The sequence below is a fragment of the Xiphophorus hellerii genome, unplaced genomic scaffold, assembly GCF_003331165.1.
Source record: "Xiphophorus hellerii strain 12219 unplaced genomic scaffold, Xiphophorus_hellerii-4.1 PGA_scaffold_85__1_contigs__length_250000, whole genome shotgun sequence".
In the NCBI taxonomy this organism is placed as follows: domain Eukaryota; kingdom Metazoa; phylum Chordata; class Actinopteri; order Cyprinodontiformes; family Poeciliidae; genus Xiphophorus; species Xiphophorus hellerii.
The window spans coordinates 74,502-87,379 of NW_022587660.1; the positions used below are offsets into that span (position 1 = coordinate 74,502).

The window sequence follows — 12,878 nt, forward strand, 5'->3', positions numbered from 1 at the left end:
AGCTGCTCCTCCGATGTACAGGGGCTGAAGGGGATCCTTGTCTCTTCTGAAATCCACCACCATCTCTTTGCTCTTCTTCACGTTGATGCAGAGGTTATTTTCTCTGCACCAGGTGTTCCACCTCCTCTCTGTATTTGGACTCATCACTATTCATGATGCGTCCCATTACTGCTGTGTCTTCGGCAAACTTCACTATATGACAGCTGGGGTGTCTTGCCAAGCAGTCATACGTCAGCAGAGTGAAGAGGAGGAGGCTCAACACGCAGACCTGTGGCGAGCCAGACCTGAGGGTGATGGAGAAGGAGACGGTGTTGTGGATCCGGACAGTCTGAGGTGTGTTGGATGTAAGAATCCCTGCTCTCCAGGTGGGTGAGGGCTGTGTGGCATCAGCAGTGAATCGGTTCTTCCTATAGGCGTACTGATGGGGGTGCACAGGGATGTTAATGGAGTCCTTGATGTGGTTCATGACTAGCCTCTCGAAGCTCTGCATGACTACCCATGTTAAGGCTGTAGGCCGATAGTCATTCAGGCTCGTTACTGTGGAGCACTTGGGAACGGGGACAATAGAGGCGGTCTTTAAGCAGGTGGGCACAGATGACAGTGAGGCGTTGAAGATGTCCGCCAACACCTCAGACAGCTGATGTGCTCAGTCCCTCAGTACTCGCCCTGGGATGTTGTCGGGGCCTGCAGCCTTACAAGGGCTGATTTCCTGGAGGGACGTCTTCACATTTTCTGTGGTCACACAGAGAGACGTGTCACCAGGTGATGGTATTAGTTTGGTGCTGAGCGAGATATTAGGATCCTCAAAGCGGGGGTAGAACTTAAGTGCATCTGGCAGTGAGGGGTCCCTTGGGCATCGTGTATCCCTGATGTTGTGGTTAGTGATGCACTTAATGCCCTTCCACATCCACCGGGGGTCGTTGGTGGTGAAGTGACCTTGAATTTTCTGGGCGTATGCGGCTTTGGCCCTCACAATGCCTGCAGCCAATTCTTTCCTCGCTTCTCGGATTGCTGATGCCTTCCTGTCCTGAACGCAGCGTCCCTAGCTTCCAGCTGAGCTCTCACCTCAGCACTCAGCCAGGGTTTCTGGTTCGGGTAACAGGTTACTGTCTTGGTGGTGGTGACATCATCAGCACACTTGGAGATGAAACCAATGACAGAGGAGGTGTATTCCCCCAGGTCCACTTCTCCTTCATAAGTAGCTGCCTCTATGAAGACCTGCCAATCTGTGCACTCAAAACAGTCCTGGGCCACACAGTGACTGTCTTCTTCGTTGGTCTAACCCGTCTCATCAGCAGATGACATGCTGGCACCAGCAGGACGGAGATGTGATCAGAGAGGCCAAGAAGGGGGCGAGGAAGAGCTCTGAATGTTAGTGTACACACAGTCCAGAGTATTGTCTCCGCATGTAGGAAAGGTGACATGCTGGTAAAAACCGGGCAGAGTGTTTGTTTCACGGGATTATAGTCCCCTGCAACGCGCAAAAAGCCTCCGGGTGCTTCATCTGCATTGAGCTAATGCTGTCATTCATACAGGTTCTTCGAGGCTTCATTATCATTAGCACCCAGTGGAGTGGGTCGCTTCGGAGCAGCAGCTTTTTACTAGTCCACAGTTCGTACACCAACCTTCATTCACGTACACACAGTTTCCTTCCTTCTTTCCTTTCCTTCCTTCCTTACTGAAATTCTGATATTAATCCTGGAAAAAAAAATTTCTAAGATTGAAAAGTCAAAAATTTGCGAGAAAGAAATCTCCAGAATGTTCTAGAACATACTTGCACATTTCTGAGTTTCATAGATGGAAAATTTTTGACTTTTGAAACTCAGAAATTTCCAAGTGTTTTTCTAGAAAATTTCTGAAATGCATCTCAAAGTTTCAGATTTTTTTTCTGGCAAAGTTTTGACTTTAAGATTTTGTGTTTTTGCAGTGCAGATTTTTTTTTAAAAGGTTTTATTGGCTCTAGTGGCTTTTATTTGATAGTGAAGTGACAGAAAAACTAGGTAATGAGAGAGGGAGAAGATTAAAGCGTTACAAAATGGCTGACACCTGGTGCATTTTTAACTGAAGGTCGAGGAAGCCATGATGGTTCTAGAGGACGACTCGCCGATGGAGGCGGCGTCCACGCCCAGCACGCCTCGAAATCTCTCCGCTTGGAACATCACCATCCCGTACATCGACTTCTACGACGACGACGTGAAGCGAGAGAGGATTCCCGTCTTCTGCATCGACGTGGAGCGCAATGACAGGAAAGCAGGTCAACTAAGGGAGTTAGCGCCATCATTCAGGGAAATTTATATTTATTGTTCTGTAAACTTTGTGAAAATTTAAGAAAAACATTGTCAGGTATACACAATGGCGCATTGTAAAAAAAAAAAAAAAAAAATTAGTAGTAAATTTTTGCCAAAAATTTCATGAGTCTCAAAAGTCCTCCAGGCCACTAGGGGGAGAAGTCGACTTTTGAAACTCATCTAGAAAATTTCTAAAAACAATCTACAAACGTGCCAAGTTTTTTTCTCAAGTTTTCGACTTGACCAGTTTCGGACGTTGAAAATTTTGGACTTTTTAAATTTTCCTTGTTTTTCTTATAAAAAAAATTCTTTGTGTCATCTAAACATCTCTGGGTTATTTTCTTGCAAATTCTCGACTTTTGAAACTCAAATTTCCAGTTGCCATAACCGAATGTGTTGGGCGAAACCATCAACCCAACCCAGTTGAGTTAAACTCCCCAGCGTCGGGTCGGTCCATATTTGACACAGTACTGGGTTACAAATTGGGTTGTTTTTAACCCAGCAGTGTTTTCTGTGTAAGTTATTCCTGAAATTTATCTGAAAATAATTTAAAAACATCTGAATCTCGCAGGTTTTTGACTTTTGCAACTCCGAAATTTGCTTTTTTCCTAGAAAACTTATGAGATTAATCTAAAAATACCTGAGTTTTTTCTTGCAAAATTTTTATATTTGAAGCTCAGAAAGTTTATGAGATTAATCTCAATTTCAGATTTTTTTCTGGCAAATTTTAAAATGTTCAAACTCTAAAATATCCTTTTAGAAAATTTCTGAAATTAATCTAAAATTTTTTTATTTTTTTATGACAAATTCAGAGATTAACTTCAAATTTTGTTTTTCCTAATATAAAATTTCTGAAAATCTCAACAGTTTTTTAAATCAAATTTGCTCCCATTTCTCTGCCTGAAATGGTCCTAATACAGTGCCATAGTTATTTTATATCAGACAAAGCTGAAGCGAGAAGTGTTGGAAATGTTTCAAATTGTACTGAGTAGAATTAATTTGAGAAATTTTAGGTTTTGATTAAAAATTTCTCGCCCGATTTCCTGATTTTTAATATTTGGTTTCCAATAGTGGGTCATGAAACTGAGCACTGGTCGGTCTACAGGAGATATCTGGAGTTTTACGTCCTCGAATCGAAGCTCACTGAGTTTCACGGTAAGCTTTCCGATTATTGTTGCTTCACTTATATAAATATATATATAAATATATAAATATTATTATTTGGAGTAATTTTTTTTAAAGAATATATTCTAAAATAAACTCCCAACTGCAACCTAGAAGTAAACCTAAGACACTGAAATGTAATTTCTTCTTAGTTTTTTTTATGCACTAATTTTTCAGTTTTATCCTCTTTGCAGGTTCATTTCCAGATGCCCAGTTGCCCTCCAAGAGAATAATTGGCCCCAAGAATTATGAGTTTCTGACATCCAAGCGGGAAGAGTTTGAGGAGTATCTTCAGGTAGATAAAGGAGAAAATTCAAAACTTGTCTCATTTACACTCTGATATAAAACCATCCATCCATTTTCTTCTGCCTTATCCGGGGTCGGGTCACGAAAATTTCAGGAAAAAAAACAGCTTCAGAAGGGAGGCCCAGACTTCCCTCTCCCCGGCCACTTGTTCCAGCTCCTCCGGGGGAATCCCAAGGAGTTCCCAGGCCAGCCGAGAGACATAGTCCCTCCAGCGTGTCCTGGGTCTTCCCCGGGGCCTCCTCCCGGTCAGGATGTCCAGGAGGCATCCTGACCAGATGCCCCTCAACTGGCTCCTCTCGATGTGAAGGAGCAGCAGCTCTACTCTGAGTCCCTTCCGGATGACTGAGCTTCTCACCCTATCTCTAAGGGAGAGCCCAGCCACCCTGCGGAGAAAACCCATTTCGGCCGCTTGTATCCGCGATCTCGTTCTTTCGGTCATGACCCAAAGCTCATGACCATAGATGAGGGTGGGAACGTAGATCGACCGGTAAATCGAGAGCTTCGCTTTTTGGCTCAGCTCTCTCTTCACCACGACGGACCGGTACAACGCCCGCTTAACGGCAGACGCTGCGCCAATCCGCCCGTCGATCTCCCGCTCCCTTCTTCCCCCATTTGTGAACAAGATCCCGAGATACTTGAACTCCTCCACTTGGGGCAGGACAGCCCCCCCGACCCGGAGAAGGCACTCTACCCTTTTCCGGCTCAAGACCATGGCCTCGGATTTGGAGGCACTGATCCCCATCCCGGCCGCTTCACACTTGGCTGCGAACCTCTCCAGCGAGAGCTGCAGATCACGACCTGATGAGGCCAGTAGGACCACATCGTCTGCAAAAAGCAGAGATGAGATCCTAAGGCCACCAAATCGGATCCCCTCAACACCTTGGCTGCGCCTAGAAATTCTGTCCATGACAGTGATGAACAGAATCGGTGACAAAGGGCAGCCCTGGCGGAGTCCAACTCTCACCCGAAACGAGCCCGACTTACTGCCGGCAATGCGGACCAGGCTCTGACACCGGTCATACAGGGACCTGACAGCCCGTATCAAAGGGCCCGGTACCCCATACTCCCGGAGAACCCCCCACAGGGCTCCCCGAGGGACACGGTCGAACGCCTTCTCCAAGTCCACAAAACACATGTAGACCGGTTGGGCGAACTCCCAGAACCCTTCAGGACCCTGCCGAGGGTGTAGAGCTGGTCCAGTGTTCCACGACCAGGACGAAAACCACACTGCTCTTCCTGAATCCGAGGTTCGACTATCCGACGGACCCTCCTCTCCAGGACCCCTGAATAGACCTTGCCAGGGAGGCTTAAGAGTGTGACCCCTCTATAATTAGAGCACACCCTCCGGTCCCCCTTTTTGAACAGGGGGACCACCACCCCAGTCTGCCAATCCAGGGGAACTGCCCCCGATGTCCATGCGATACTGCAGAGTCGCATCAGCCAACACAACCCTACAACATCCGGAGCTTTAAGGAACTCCGGCAGGATCTCATCCACCCCCGGGGTCCTGCCACCGAGGGGCTTTTTAACCACCTCGTCCCCAGAGATTGGAGAGCCCAACCCAGAGTCCCCAGGCTCAGCTTCCTCAATGGATATAAATGACTTTGAATATAAAATCAATAAATCATCAGAATAACTGATAGATTAATCAATTAAAACTGGTTGCAGCCTGATTTAAATTGCTTTGAATCTGAAATCCCAGACTAGCGTTGCGTTCATTGTGTGAAACTCGAGCCGTTCTGCTTTTATCATCCTAAATGGAGCTTTACGTTTTGAAAGCCATTTTGATCCCATAAATCATTCAATGCTGCTTTGTTTCTGTGAGATTTGTGTTTAAACATTAAATCAAAACCCACGCGATGCATTTGAAACAGTTTGGAAATGGAGAACCTAATTTGCCGTCTGCCATCTGTTTTGAATAATTTGAGTTTCTTTGCTTTCTGGTTCCTCGCCAGAACGCTCATGTTTTTTTAATTCACCCCGGCGATCCTGAAGCCAATCATTTTAAATGGCCTCAACTTGGATAATTATTGTACAACAAACTGATTCAGGCACCAAAAAACCTGAACTTTATGCTAAGTTAAAGTAAATAGACTAAAATGACTTGAAGTTAATAGTTAAAAAGCTTCTGCAAACCTCTGAAACCTTTCATTTTTCACTTGTTTTATTCGTAGATGTGCATTAATCCACTTCACTGCCTGCCTTTATTTTGTGCTTTTTGCAGAAACTTCTGCAGCATCCAGAGCTGAGCAACAGCCAGCTGCTGGCCGACTTCCTGTCTCCTCACAGCATGGAGTCTCAGTTCCTGGACAAGATGCTGCCGGATGTGAACCTCGGTGCGACGGGAGAGGGAAGCTGCGTCTGGGCAGAGTGGAGAAGAAATGGATCATAAATTATGTTATTTATTTTACAGGGAAGATCATCAAAGCAGTGCCCAGCAAACTGATAAAAGAGGTACAGAAGAGTTTAGGTCCCTGGTTTTTAGACGGTTTTGATTAAAAAAAGTCTTATTAGTTTCAGTATAAATCTGTCTGTCCTTCTGGGAATCTGGAGGAAAATGTCAGTTTATGCAGGAAAATTTATCTGCCAAAACAAAGAATCACCAAATGATAAATTATTTTCAAATCTAAAGTGTAGATGTCAATAAATACAAACTGAGCACTTTAAAAAAGGAATTTAATTTTAAAATACTTAAAATACTTATATATTCTATACAGTTTTAATTAATCAAATGTAAAATTTTGATTAGACTTTCTTTTTTTGCTGTTTTTTGTTTCTTTTCATCAGCTTTTATTTTCTTTTCGTATTTCTTTCTTCTTTCTTTGTTTCTTTCTCTTCTTTTTCCCATTTTCTCTTTTTTCTGTCTTTTTTCATCCTGTTTTTTTTCTATTTCTCCTTTGTATCATCCACCCACTGAGAGAAATGTATGGAGCTGAAGCAAAAAAAAAACAAAAAACATTATTGATGTTTTGTTGCCCAGAACTGTTGAACTGTTAATTTATTTATTTTAAATAAAACAGACGACTTTACAAATGAAATGTATTTATTTACTTTAACACAGTTCGTTACATTTTAAAATGAATTCTGGAACTTTTTGTCTCCTTTGTGTGTTTTTGTTATTTAATTTATTTTCATTTCCTGTTCAGAAAGGACAGCATCTGGAGCCGTTCATCCAGTCCTTCTTCAACTCCTGCGAATCTCCCAAACCCAAACCCAGCCGACCCGAACTCACCATCCTGAGTCCAACGTCAGAAAACGATAAAAAGGTTTAAATTTTTCTCACTGTTTTCATTTCAGGGCTGCAACTAACAAATATTTTATTTACTGATTAATCGCTTATTCTGACAATTAATCAGATTTAAAATATTCGACAGATTTTTCTCTTAAACCTTTTTTATTCAGTCTTAGAATTTTACAAATTAAAATATGAAACGCATGTCTTTACTACGGCTGCAAGTAACAATTATTTTAGTAATCAATTAATCTAATTCTGACGATTAATTGATTAATCAGATGTAAAAGAAGTCATTTAACCACTTAAGCCTTTTTATTCAGTATCAGAAATACAGAAATACATTAAAACATTCAAATAAACAAATAATTTAATTTTCTTTTGTAAGAAAATAAAAAATTTATTTCATTTCTTTTTAGAGTTCACTTGATCAATTGGAGCAAAGGATCCATTTGCAGATGTGAAATGTTCAGCTTGACTTAACATTAATACAATGTAATTATTATTTATTGATTAACTGATTAATAATTGGAAAGAAAAAATGCTTAAAGAGATTTTTTTTATTTGTACAAGTTTATTTCAAAACGATGCTACTTGAGGAGTTTTATTTACAGACAAAAGTTGTTTTTTCCATCTTAAATACAAAATGTTTATATTTTTGTAAAGTTTTGTCTTAATTTCTGCTTTGGCTGTGTTTTTTAGGTCTGCATATTGCAGTTAGCGATTAATCGATTACAAAGTTAGTTGACGATTATTTCAATAATCGGTTCGCAGCGATTAATCATTTAAGCTCTTTTTCACATCTAAACGCCTGCATTCTTAAACAGAATCAGTGGGACTTTTTAAAGTTTCTTCAGTCTAAAATGTGTTGCAGCTCTTCAACGATCTCTTCAAGAACAACGCCAACCGATCAGAAGTGACGGAGAAGAGGCACAACCAGAACTACTTCATGGAGATGATCACTGTTGAAGGAGTGTACGATTATTTAATGTATGTTGGTAAGTTAAAGTAACAAACTTTCTTTTTTACTCAGTTTGACTTTTAAATCAGAGAAAACATTCCCTGTTTATGCTCAGGTAGGAAAACCAAACAGTTAAATGGCAAAAAAGTGTTACTGTTTAATCCATTAAAAAAAGACAAATATTTATATTTAAATTCAAAACTTGAATTTGAGCAGTTTGTCTTTATGTCTGAAGTTAAGTTCAATGAAAAGTGCAGAGAATTAAAAAGTAATACAATTAATTAGAGAATAATATAAGATATTCTAAAGTGTGATACCAACATGCTATTTAGCTAAGGCTAAGCTAATGCTAAATGCTAAATGTTTATAATATTTGTCACAAAAATGTGAGGAGGCTCTCAAAACAATGCATGTATGTAAATATTTGCATGTGTTTAATTAACTCCTGTAGTTTGTTGATGTTGTATTATTCTGTATACATTTGTTCGTTTGTTGTAGAGGAAACAGATCTGCTGCGTAAACAGACTTCAAAATAAGAGCATGAATATAACTGTCTAACTAGTTTGAACACAAAAGTCGAACTTTATTCAGATGAAAGTTTTCTAAACTTCCTAGTAAATTAGCGGTTTATAATTTATCTGGAAAAATTTAAGCTTAGTGTGCTAAATGTTTTCAAAGCTAGCAAAAACACTAAAATGCTAAATTAAAAATTTAGCTGTGCCATTAGTGTATTAGTGACCTTCATCAGTAACTTGAGACAGAAAATTACTTTCAAAAATATAAAACAATGGGGACTTCCTGAAGTTTCCCAAAACTTTGTGAAAGTGAAAAGTTTTTGTATAATTTTCTAAATGTTTCCTGCGTCTCTGCGGCAGGTCGCGTTGTGTTTCACATCCCTGACTGGTTTCATCACCTGCTGATGGGCGGCAGGATCCTGATCAAGAACAGCCTGGAGGCCTACACAGATTATTACCTGCAGCACAAACTGAACCAGGTGGTGCAGGAGCACCGGCTGGTCTCGCTCATCACCCTGCTGAGAGGTAAACAGGAAACACAACGAGCCACTTCCTGGAGCGCCGCCGCCTTTGACCACAACGCCGAACCGGGGCCAGTGGAGAGACAAACGGAGGAAATTTATACTAAAAATCTCTGAAATTTTGAGATTAATATCAAAAGTTTTCTAGAAAAAATAAAGACATTTCTGAGCTTCAAAAGTCAAACATCTGCTAAAAAAAGTAACTAAAAAATGTTCAAATTAATTTCCTTGAAAAAATAGAACATTTCTGTGCTGAAAAGTTGAGATTTTTGACATTTGAAACTCAGCAAAAAGTTCTTTTCTAGCAAATTTTTGACTATTCATGCTCATAAATTTCCTTGCTTTCCTTGTCTAGAAACCTAAAAGTTTCAAAGTTTTTGCTATTTCAAAACTCTGAAAATTTCCTCTTTTTCCCATAAAATCTTTGAGACTGAACAGTGAAAAATTTCATAGAAAATAGATTTTGCGATTGATTTCAGGAAGTTATTAGGAAAAAAGCTGGGCAATTTTTTAGTTTGAAAAGAATTTTTTTTTTAGTTTTTTCTAGACAATTTCTGAGATTAATCTCAAAATTTCAGTTTTTCCGGCAGAAATGTACTCTTTATTTTTTATTAAAAATAAAGAGTTATTTGGCTGATCCGCCGTCGTAAACGTCCGTCGCTAACAGAACCGATGTCGTTCCAGACGCAGTTTTCTGCGAGAGCAGTCCGCCGCGATCGGCGCAGGACAAACAAAGCAGAGCCAAGCGGACGTTCGAGGAGATGATGAGCTACATTCCAGGTATTTATTTCATTTTATATTGTTTAATTTTATTTTTAGTGAATGCAGTGTTCTTCTGTAACAAATGATTGTTAAACGGGGTAAATTTCTTTAGATTTTCTAGGAAAGTGTATTGGAGAGGAGGCAAAGTACGAGGGAGTTCGTCTTCTCTTCGATGGACTGCAGCAGCCGGTTCTCAACAAACAGGTACAGGAAACACACAGGTACAGGAAACACACACAGTGTGTTTGGTAATCGGCTACTTTACATAAATGTATCTGAATACTGGTTTACACACACTTTTTAAGCAACATTTTTGTTTTAATGTTTATTAATTTTGTCTTGTTACCTTGATTAGCTGACCTATGTGCTGCTGGATATTGTCATTCAAGAACTTTTTCCAGAACTGAACAAGGTAATCATAATTCTAACATTTATTGCCTTTTCTATTGTCTTGAGTTTACTCAGACAGCACTAACAGTATTCTAATGCTGTTTTCTAGCTATTAGCAAGCGTCAGAATTGTTCAGATGTTTGCAACAAAACATCCAAACAGAGATAAAATGTGAAATAAAATCAATATTAAAATGATTTTCTATTTTAATACTTTGTATTAAAGCAGAACACTTTAATACAAAGTGGTCTGCTTTGTATTAAAGAAGCCTGTCATGAAGTGGATGAATAATTGCGAGACTATGTTAGTTATTTATGTTTCATATGAAGAAACTATTTGGAACATTAATTTTGTTTTGCTGTTTAAATGGTTTTTGTTAGATTTCTAACAAGCAGCTGGTAATGTGTGCTCAGCCATTAAACCCACTTCACAGTTGGCTGTAAATGTCCAGAGTGTTTTTATCCAGCTGCAGTGGATTCAATGCACTCAACCTGAAGACAAATTAAACTAAAGCGTTAAATCGTGTTGATGGTCCCACAAACAAAATAGAAATAACAAAAATACTAAAGTTTGACTTGCTGTTTTTACTTTTTCTACATCCTTAAGATGTTTTCAAATCACTCTTCAGTTTGTTTTGCTTTAATGTGACAGACCAAAGCAGTCTAGCTGTCGGGAACGACAAATAAACTCACTATTGCAAATAAAAATACCAGAAATTAGTTTGAATTCACTGAAAAATTTACAAAATCTAACCAAGTACTTTTTGGTCTAGTTTCTAAATATGTTGGTGCTCTTGAATTAAGACAAAACTAACTCATTAGCTTTTTACAGCAAGAAATCTGAGCTTATTTTAAGTGAATAATTTCTTAATATTAATAAAAACGTATTTTATATATTGCAGGAAAAAATGTCTTACTATGAGTGAGAAGGTTTATTAGTGGAGCAGTACCTTTTAATGAAAATTAAGGAATGATTGATTTCTTAAAATAAGCTCTTATATCTTGTGGAAAGTTAATTGTAAGTTAGTTTAACTTTATTTTAAGATATTTGCACTAAACTTGACCAATTTCACTTGGTAAGATTTTGTGTTTTTGCAGTGATGGAGCAACAAAATCTCATTTACTGTCATATATACAGTAAGTGTAAATAATCAAAATTTCTATCAAATATTTATAAAGTATCTCCACAAAATCAATTATTTTGATTATTTAAAAAAAAAATCACAAAAACAATTATGAATTCCTGGAGGAAAGTGAAAAGACGCTCAATATTACTTAATTTTAGGAGGTTTATTAATGTTATTATTATGTTGATGAGACATATGTTGATGTCTCATCAACATATTCTGGAATAACCGGCCCTTTAAGAGCATTTGTGACCTTGTTGTGGCTCAAAGTGAAAATGATAATTCAGTTGGTGTAGCTGAGTTATCAGTGTCTCTGTGTGACGCTGTGTAATTTCCCAGCAGGTGCAGAAGGAGCCCTCTGCTGTGGCTCCATGGATGTAAAACGCTCAGTACTGATCAACCAGCTGGACCCGGTTTGCTTCGACCCGCATCCTGAGAGGCTCTGGGTTCTGGCGGGTCGCAGCAGGAAGTCTCAGTGAGGATCCAAAAGGACGGAACGGGGGCTTCGACAATCCCCCGACGGATTAATGAACATGCTTCTGGGTTTTAGCTGCATTAACGCAGAATGTTGCCAACATGTTTTCTGATTTGAGGTGGAAAATCTGCAGATTTGCACTTTTAATTCTTACCAGTTGTTGACTTGTGTTTTTTTTTTTTTTCCTGGAATGTGAAGATAAAAATAAAATATTTGGATTCAGTTCAGCAGCTGTTTGTGAGTTGTACTTTCTGTAATCCAATCCCTCTGATTATTCTGATTACTGTCGGACTATTAAAGATTTACTTTATTGGTTATTAAGAGGAACATAAATGATTTCCAATATGATGGTTTATTAAATTGTTAATGAAAACAGATTTTTATTCTTCAAAACTGATCGTTTCAGAGTAAGGGCACTCAAGAAGATTTTTAAAGGGGCGGCCAGTAAGGATTTTGAGGTGGCAAAATTAATAATATATATATATACTGTATATATACATATATACTGTATATATATATGTAAAATGTTTTTTTGTCTTTGTAAAGATGGTACAGCTAAAAGAAATTGTATATAATTTGGAAATTGAAAGTAAAAAATCCATCTTTCTCTTAGGGTGGCACAGCAAACAAAATATATATAATTTCTTCTTTTAGCATTTTATTTTGTGCTTTATATATAGACTAGACATTTTCCTCTGTTATAAGTGAAATAATCTGCCAGTGAAACTAGTACTTCTCATCTATATTAAGGAATTATTGAATTAAAACAATCTCCTATTTGTTGCTGAAAAGTTGCTTGTAAGTTAATTTTGCTAGATTTTGTGTTTTTGCAGTGCATTTATCCAAGCATGTCACAGAAACTCCTTCACTTGGTTTCCTCATGTCTCCAGAACAGGTTCAGAAGTTTCTGTCCAGATATGAATTTGTTCTTTGGCTGACCTTTGACTCCTGTTGTCTTCCAGTTATCCTGACAGGGGTTGAGACAGGAAGGCAGTTTACTAAGTCCTGAAGAAATTTCCATGCCCTTCGGCTTATCGCGTTTTGTCAGAGCGCACACAGGCTTTGAGAGGCAGCAGAGAGTCTGCAGCGTGAAGCCAAGCCTGCTGGGAGGCGTCCATGGGCTCCTGAATGTCTCTGC

General features: G+C 39.0%; 1 protein-coding gene across 1 annotated transcript; it reads left to right on the forward strand.

Annotated features, from left to right (window-relative positions):
* Positions 1-1,014: 1,014 nt before the first annotated feature.
* LOC116716733 (sorting nexin-14-like) lies at positions 1,015-11,967 on the forward strand. Its single transcript, XM_032557555.1, has 13 exons — positions 1,015-1,095; positions 2,068-2,254; positions 3,360-3,443; positions 3,647-3,747; positions 5,983-6,094; positions 6,172-6,212; positions 6,905-7,024; positions 7,865-7,988; positions 8,827-8,991; positions 9,672-9,767; positions 9,862-9,953; positions 10,105-10,161; positions 11,608-11,967. The coding sequence occupies exons 1-13, from the start codon at positions 1,015-1,017 to the stop codon at positions 11,644-11,646; spliced, it is 1,299 nt and encodes a 432-aa protein (XP_032413446.1). The 3' UTR covers positions 11,647-11,967.
* Positions 11,968-12,878: the final 911 nt, after the last annotated feature.